Genomic DNA, 8,677 nt, shown 5'->3' with positions numbered 1-8,677 from the left:
AAAAAAAAAAAAAAAAAAGGGACCGGGGAGATAGCTCAGTAGGATAAGCGCTTGACTGGCAAACAGAAGGATCTCAGTTCAATCCCCGGTTCTGCCAAAAAAAAAAAAAAAAAAAAAAAAGTTACTGAAATTTAAAACAATTTCTGAGCTTTTAGAATATTTAAAACTTTTTTGTCTGAGACAGGATCTATATACCCCAGGCTGGCCTGAAACTCTCTGGATCACAGGTGCGTGTCACCATATAAAATAGAAACTTTGGGCCAGAGAGACAGCTCAGTAGAGTAAGTGTTTGCCTAGCAAATGCAAGGTCCTGAGTTCAATTCCTAGTACTGCCAAATAACCCAAAGCAAAACAAGAACAAAATAAAAAAAAAAAAATAGAAACTTAATTTTTTATGAAATAGAAACATTTTAAACTCGTTCTTGGGGGGTTGTGGTGGTTCTGGGGACTTGCTCATGTTAGGCAAATGGTCTACCTCTGCTCTAGCTTCAGCCTTTAAATCTTTTCTTTTTCAATACTGGAGACTAGGGGCCAGGGAGATGGCTCAGTGGAATAAGCACTTGCCTGGCAAGCACAGGGGCCTGAGTTCAATCCCCGGTTCAGAAAAAACAAAACCAAACAACAACAACAACAACAAAAAAAAACTGGAGACTGAACCTAGATAGCACTTTCACACTGACCTACATACATCCCAGCAACCAGGTTTTTTTTTAATCTTTTTAGACATTCTCATTATGTAGTGCACACTAACCTTGAACTCATGACAATCCTGTGTCAGCTTTCCAAGTGCTGGGATTACAGGTGTGTGCCACCATGCCTGACCCCCACCCCCACTTTTAAATTTTGAGACAGGGTCTTCCTAAATGGCCTAGGCTAAGCTCAAACTTGCAGTCCTTCTGCCTCAGCCTCCAGGAGTGTTGGGATTAGAGGTGTGCACATCAGCTCCTTAAATCCATATTTTAGGGTCACCAGTGTATGAAGAATGCCAAGCCCTAAGCAAATACCTGCAAGCATCATTAGGTCCCTGAGGGGAGAGACGTTTCTATTTCTTAACTAAAATCCACAAGTGAAGGAGCAGTCTTAACTGTCTCCCAATGCCACATGAAGGCTGAAGCCCCATGCAGAAAGAGCTGACACACAAGAGACTAGTACACATCTCGGGAGCATCTGCAGAATTTGCTGCCACATTAGAACCAGCCGGGAGTGCTTTAAGCTTCCCACGTCCAGGCCATGCTCCATTCCAATCCCACAAGAATGTGCAGGCTCAGGAGGACGCAAGCAGCAATGTCTTGAACTCTTCCAGGTGATTCCAACGTGCAGGCCAGCAGGCAGCTAGAGACTGGAAGGCAGGCCCTGAGACTCCCAGCACCAGATGCAAGTCCACCTGGCCCTCAGCACCCTTCATAAACGTGTGGCTCAACAGCACAGCTCCCAAAGTCCTACGCATACCACTCAACAGATTTGGCAAGGTTACCTAGATGACTGCCTGTAATGTGAGGTCAGAGACGCGGCCCTGATTCTCAGGCCTGGTTCCAGCTTCCTTTTAAGGCTGTTATAAAAGTGCAGCGAAGATGAAGGTGTGAGACTCCCCTAAGGTAGGTCCTGTCATTTAACACTGAATGAAGGGCCGGGGAGATAGCTCAGTAGAATAAGTGCTTGCCTGGCAAGTACCAGGGCCTGAGTTCAATCCCCGGTTCCGCAAAAAAAAAAAAAAAAAAAAAAAAAAAAAAACACTGAATGAGAATCCGTATTAAACAAGAACCAGGGCTTCCTGTTCAGTCAATGTGGCCACAGAGGGCCACAAGCAGGGAAGGCCACAAGCCCCTAGGCCCTGCGTGACTCCTGTCTCAGCACCCAAGGCCGTGGAAGGGGGGAAAGGCTGCCTCACCTGTAATCGAGCCAGGATGCTGGCTTTCTTGGAGTTGGAGGAGTAGCTTCGGGAGCAGGAGACGCTGCAGAACCTCTTGGTCTTGGAGAAGAAGGCCTCCCTTGTGCCCACAATACCGCACATCTCACAGACAGCTGCAAGAAAGCTTAGTGAGGGGGCCTGCCCCTTAGCTCAGTTCTTTAAGTGGCTGTTTCAACAAAGCAGTCAGGCTCAGGTTGCTGTGGTGTGATCCCCAGGACTCAAACCTGCCCTGAAGGCATTTGGAGCCAGCCAAAAAAAAAAAAAGAAAGCTTAGGGAGGCCGGGGAGATGGCTCAGTGGAATGAGCGCTTCCCTGGCAAGCGCAAGGGCCTGAGTTCAATCCCCAGTTCCACAAAAAAAGAAAGCTTAGTGAGTGACTCACCTGACACGGTCACCTCAGACCAAACAAATGGGATTTCAAAATCTAGGCCACTGCATCAACCAATGAGCCCTAGCCTGAATGTCCAGTCTCAAAAACCCCATAACTAAAAAAGAATATGTGCAGGGAGAAAGGGTCAAGGCACTTAACCTCTGCTGCTTTATTTTCTTCTTTAAAAACATATTTAAAAAATACTTAAATATTTATCATTTGGTGCAGGGTCTCACTATGTCTATCAGCCCCACAGTGATCTTCCCGACTCAGCTTCCCCAGCGCTGGGATTAAAGGCGTGCACCACCATCCCCAGTCTCAGTGGCCAGCTCGGTGCAGCACGATCCTAGGTCCTTGCACTCTAGGCAGGTACTTAAGATCACTGAGCTATCCCCTGCGCCCTGCAGCTCTGTTTTCTCACCCAAACAGTAAAGACTGAAGTAGTTTTGGGGTGCAACCCTGTCTCCACATTGGAATCACCCGAGATTCTTTTTTTTTTTTTTTTTTTTGGTCTTTTTGAGACATGGTCTTGCTCTGCAGTTCAGGCTGGCTGTGTGCTCACTTTATAGCCAAGGCTGGTCTTGAATTCACAAGATCTTCCTGCCTCAGCCTCTCCAATGCTGGGATTACAGGCGTGTGTCACCACCACCCCCGGTAGGAGCCTGAGATTCTCATGAATTGATCCGTATGCACACAAGCATCAGTAATTTGTTACAAGGTCCCCAAGTGATTCCTTCTAGTCCCCTAGGCCTGCTGGTCCACAGTGATTCCTTCCAGGGCTAAAGTGCTGAGGTTACAAGAGAAGAGATGGGAAAAGACAGGCAGGAGAAAGACAAAGGATAGAAAGGAAGAGAAGACAAGATGACTAGAAAGAAAAGGAGGTTTGACTGGCAAAGAATATTACATTACCCTTGTAAATAGTGTAGACACCAAGGAAAGGGTGACAGACTGTCAACGCCACCTCTTTTCACTGGCAGACCACACAGCAGAAGCCCTGACACAGTGATCCTGCAGCTATTCAAGTATTACCTCTCTGGGTTGGAGAGATAGCTCAGTAGAATAAGTGCTTGCCTGGCAAGCACAGGGTTCTGAGTTCAATCCCTGGTACCACAAGAAAACAAACAAACAAGGAAACATTACCTCTCTGAAGACAACTGGATTCCAGATGGTCCATGGAGATTCTTACCGGGCCGCCCAAACCCTTAGCTGACATTCCTGCTTCTCATCCCCAGTGCCCTGATTTCCAACACATAAGCCCTGCGCCACCATCTTATTTCTTGTCCCTTTAGGGAAAGGACCCTCATCACCACTTCCTATCTTCTCCACATCTTGGAAATCCTCTGCCCACTCATGCAAGTGTAAAGGCAGCACATGTCACTGACTGGCTTCTCACATGTGCTCAATAAACATCAGTTGTGTGAGATTAAAAATATACATTGGGGACTGGTGAGATGGCTCAGTGGTCTAAAGCACCTACTTAGAACAAGCTTAGCAAAGCACAGGGACCGCGGTTCAATCCCCCAGCACCACATGCCAGCCAGCCCCATCCCCTGGTGGGCTGAGCTGGCCACACACACACACACACACACACACACACACAAATAAATAAATAAAATAAAATAAAATAAAATATATATAACATTGGTTGTGTGAAAGAATGAATGAAATCACAATTTGAAACCACATTACAGCATAGGAAATAGCCAGGTCTTTAGACATCTGATTCCTAAGATGTGAGATCTACAAGTATTTTCAGGACTGGAGAGACAGCTCAGTAGACTAAGTGCCTGCTTAGGTAATTGGGGTTGGGCAGGGACAGGGAGATGGTTGGGGCCAGGAAGATGGCTCAGTAGAATAAGTGCTTGCCTGGCAAACACAAGGGCCTGAGTTCAATCTCTGGTTCTGCAAAAAATAAAATAAAATAATAAAATAATAATGATAAAAATAAAAGTGCAGGGACCAGAGTTCACCCTGGCATCGCATGCTCAGCTGGCCTTGCCCTTAGGCTCCCTGAGCTGGTGAGCAGGCATGATGGTGCTTGCCTGTAATCCCAGCACTGGGGAGCCTGAAAACAGAAGGATCACTAGGAGTCGGAGCTGCGTAGTGAGACCCTGTACCAAATACATTTTTAAAAAAGAAAGAAGGGCTGGGGAGATGGCTCAGTAGAATAAGTGCTTCCCTGGCAAGTGCAAGGGTCTGAGTTCAACCCCCAGTTCTGCAAAAAAAAGAAAGAAAGAAAAAGAAGTACATTCTTCTGGATGGCCAGTGCCCACCCTCCTCTCCCTCCAAAATCTCCTGACCCCTCTCTATCTTATCTTCCAGGGACACGGCAAAGGCACCTGGCTCAGACCCACTGCCATCCGCAGCGCCGGAGCGGGGAGTCCCAGAGCTGAGCAGATGCAGCGGGGAGGTGGGTAACTCCCCTGCTTCTTGATCCTCATTTTCTGCTTCACTTGATTCTTCCAGATAGGAGCTGCTCTCACTGCCCACACTGCTGTTGTAACTCCGGAAGCTGTCGTAGCCACCGAACAGCTCTAGGTCATCATCTTCCTCCTCCTCCTCCATTGACTCTGCGGCGGGAGCCTCCTGGTGGAAGAAGGACACAGACCAGTGGAAGTAGCCGGACTGGTTCCATGTATGGGGAGGGGGCCTGCAGGTCTGCTACTGACCACCTTTTGGTGCTTTGTCACTTTTGGGGGCCTTCCCAACACCCCTTTTGGCAAACATCAAGGAGGACTCTCTACATATTCCTCCATAACAACAGACATCAGAAGACGTAAATATATGCGAGAAACCTACCAGGTTCTTCTGTGGATTTACAAATAACAGCATTTTAATATGGATGAGATATTGATTTCCAGTAGAGTTACATCCTGAGAAACCTGTCACTGGTTGACGATATTCTAAGTTGAAAATGCACTTATCAAACATCATGGGCTAACACAGAACACTGTAGAGAACTGGGCTGGTCCCCATGATCAAATGGCTCACAGAAGCTGCAGCTTCCTGCTAAAATGCCCAGTATTACAAGCTGGAAAGTAACTTGGGATCAGATCAAAATTCAAGATTCAAACAACAGATTCTGCTGAATGAATACTGTTTCCACAATATTGTGAAGTTAAGCAACTGTCATTTGAGGACCTGCAGTCTGTTCAATGTGAAATGTCCTAAATAATTACAAAGACTTTTCAGGGAAGACATACATTTAAGTCATTCTTTCCTGGTCAGCACTTGTGCACCAAAATAACTTCAACTAGGGCCTGAGTTCAATCCCTGGTTCCGCAAAAAAACCCCAAAAACAACAACAAAAAACTTCAACTCAAAAACAATTTATGTCAGAGAAATATTAACAGGAGACAGGGTGTCTGAAAGAAGATTTGAGAGGCAGACGGCACAGACAGCTACAGCACTGTGGTACCACAGGTATCACAACTTCGGGTTCAGCTCCCATCCTACCTGGCTGTGGGGGCCCTAGGGCAGGCCAGTTCTCATCCATGGAATAAAACAGATTTTGGCTCACAGGATGTGAGATGTAAAAAAGACACCGTATGTAAGTCAACCTGGTAGAAAAGGCTCAATGAGGCAAGCTGAGCGAGGCAAGCTGAGCCCTCTAGGGATTGCTAGCTGTAGGACCCGCAGCAAATCAATTTCTCAGTGCCTCAGTTTCCACAAGATTAGGATAATACTGTCAACTTAAGGGGGAGAAGAGATGGCACAAGCAAGCACATAATCAGAATGGCAATTTGCAGAGTGCTCAATCAGTGGTAATTTTTTTTGGGGCAGAGCTGGGGATTGAACTCAGCCCCTTGAGCTTGCCAGGCAAGTGCTTATTCAACTGAGCTATCTCCCCAGACCCTGTCAGTGGTAATTATTATTGGCTAAAAGCACAGTGTCTCAAATCCTATTTGCCTGGGTTTGGGCCCTATTGGTGCTACCTTTTAACTTGAGATATCTGTGGTTTCATCTTACTGTTTTAAGAAAGCATCTTGGGCTGGAGAGAAAGCTCGGCGGTCTAAGCCCCCACCTGGCAAGAGCAAGGACCTGGGTTCAATTCCCGCTACCCCATGCTGTGCAGGCCCCAGCACTGAGCCAGCCACTGAAATTGGGCATGGTGGCGCACACCTGTAATCCCAGAGCTGGAGAGGCAGAGACAGGAGGCTCACTACGAGTCTGAACTGCATAGTGTGACCCTGTATCCAATTTAAAAAAAAAAAAAGAAGAGTGTCTCACCATGTAATTCAGGCTGGCCTCAAATCTCATGGCAACCCTCCCGCCTCAGCCTCCACAGTGCTGGGATTACAGGTGTGTGCCACCACGTCCAGTTTAACTGAGATTTTGTTCACATTTGGCCTTACTGCTCTGTTTCTTCACTCATACATTGAAGATGGGGGCCTGCCCCTTAGCTCAGTCCTTTAAGTGGCTGCTTCAACAAAGCAGTCAGGCTCAGGTTGCTGTGGTTCGATCCCCACAACACAAGACAGCCAGTCATGCCTTGAAGGCATTCGGCGCAAAAAAAAAAAAAAAAAAAAAAAAAAAAAAAATCCTTGTTTCATACAATGAAGACAACAACAAGCCTTCTTTGGAGGGCTGTTAAGACTGAAGAGAGGGCCGGGGAGATGGCTCAGTAGAATAAGCGTTTCCCCTGGCAAGCACAAGGGCCTGAGTTCAATCCCCGGTTCCGCAAAAAAAAAAAAGACAAGACTGAAGAGAGGGCTGGTGATAAAGCACATACTTAGAACAAGCTAAGCAAAGCACAGGGACTGCAGTGCAATCCCCCAGCACCACATGCCAGCCCGCCCGCCCGCAACTGTATTTTCAGCAACTGGTAACAGCTCTGACTGAACTCGCTGTTACTGTCATTGTCCACATTATTATTCTCCTTCACCCTGGTAGTTTTCCAGCTAGTCTACCTCCTATTTGTAACTCCACGCAAACATATCGGAAGGAAGCCAAATCCAAATACACAAGGTGCCCAGAGGACACATAATGAATGGTGGGCGGGTCACAGGCTGCTGCGTTAGGAGAAGAACCAACGACAGGCTTCGCGGGCTGGCGACCGCGCCCGCCTCCCGCACGCTCCGCGGGGGCACCTCCGGGGACCGACTCCCCACGCGCCTCGGCTTCCGAACGGAAGGGACAGCCGGGCGCGCGGCGGCTGGGGCGCTGGGGCCGCGCAGCCTGCAGCCTGAAGCCTCCGCCTCCCCTTCTTCCCTCACGCGTGTGACAGACCTCGCAACCCCTAAGGAACACGACCACGAGACAGGCAGCACAAAGGAGACGCGGGAGCCCGGATCTGGGCCGGCTTCCCTTCCCCACGCGAGGGAGGCCGTTTCTGCGGAACTTCGCGCCTGACGTGAGGCCCACAGGAAGAAGCGACGCCGATCGCCCTGGCAGCGTTTAGATCGCTACCTCAGTTTACCAATCCTTCCACCCTCCGGGCGTCGTTAAGAGCCCTAAAGACGCAAACACGGAGCAGGGCTCTCGGCAGTTCCCTTTTCTAGCGGTGTTAAATCCTGCTTCTCTCACCTCAAGGCTCTGCGGCTTCTCCATAAGACAACTCTGTTTCCTTAACCGTCATCAGGTGTGGGGAGCCATTTTGGCCTCGCGGCTCTCCCCGAGCACGCTCATTGGTCGCTTCCCTGAGCCAAAGGCCAATCACGTTGCAGGAAAGAGGAGAAGCCGGTTCCGCGTGGGCTCGCGTCGCTCCTCCCCCTGGAGGCTAGGAAGCCGCGGGTCGTTATGTGACTTGTAGTTACAGCCTGTAGTCGCGTGAAGCGGAGGCAGGGCGTTGCCACGGAAACGGGGAAATTCTGCACCTGCGCTCTTGGAGTTGTTTTTACACTGCTCCTCATCCCTGCCATGTTCACTTTAAACAATTACTCAGCACTCACTAAGGACATTTCCAGGCTCCAAAGAATCACCTCGCGCCTCCTCATTTAGAAATGTAAGGTGGGCTTGTGCGGGGAACTCAGGTCAGACAGAAACTGCAATAGGTCCATGCTCAAAGCTAAAAAGTGCGATGGGCGTAGCGACTCACAGCTGCAATCCTAGCACTTGGGAGGCCGAGACAGGAAGATCGCTGCGAGTTTGAGGCCAGCCTGGGCTATGTGTTGAGTTCAAGGCCAACCTGATTACACAGCAAAATTCTATCTCAAAGACTGAATGAGTCCTGGAATCCTGAAATCTTCTCTGTGACTTGTTACTTTTCACACTAGTACAAACGTATAAAAAGCATGAGAAGGTAGAAACCCGAGCTCTCCAGAATCATAGTTGGGGGCCCGGGGAGATGAGTCAGTAGAATAAGCGTTGGCCTGGGCCTGAGTTCAATCCCCCGTTCCGCCAAAGAGAGAAAAAGAAGAAGAAGGAGAAGGAGAAGGAGAAGGAGAAGGAGGGGGAGGG

The 8,677-nt window shown here is 48.6% G+C and overlaps 1 protein-coding gene across 4 annotated transcripts in view; it reads right to left on the bottom strand.

Moving 5' to 3' along the window:
• Positions 1-8,212, bottom strand: part of L3mbtl2 (L3MBTL2, polycomb repressive complex 1 subunit) — an 18,422-nt gene extending 10,210 nt beyond the window's left edge. For 2 of the 4 annotated variants that reach the window (XM_004642565.2, XM_023702690.1), the window contains exons 1-3: positions 7,805-8,211; positions 4,618-4,864; positions 1,889-2,022 (exon numbers count right to left, since the gene is read on the bottom strand). In XM_004642565.2, coding sequence (XP_004642622.1) covers positions 1,889-2,022; positions 4,618-4,864; positions 7,805-7,828 — 405 coding nt within the window. In that variant the 5' untranslated portion in view covers positions 7,829-8,211. Of the gene's footprint in view, positions 1-1,888; positions 2,023-3,418; positions 3,713-4,617; positions 4,865-7,804 lie in introns of those variants that run through there. The other 2 variants (XR_002818345.1, XR_002818346.1) reach the window with 2 other exon arrangements.
• Positions 8,213-8,677: the final 465 nt, after the last annotated feature.

Source organism: Octodon degus, unplaced genomic scaffold, assembly GCF_000260255.1.
Source record: "Octodon degus isolate 3935 unplaced genomic scaffold, OctDeg1.0 scaffold00156, whole genome shotgun sequence".
NCBI classification, from domain to species: Eukaryota; Metazoa; Chordata; class Mammalia; order Rodentia; family Octodontidae; genus Octodon; species Octodon degus.
This window is presented reverse-complemented; position numbering and strand designations above follow the sequence as displayed.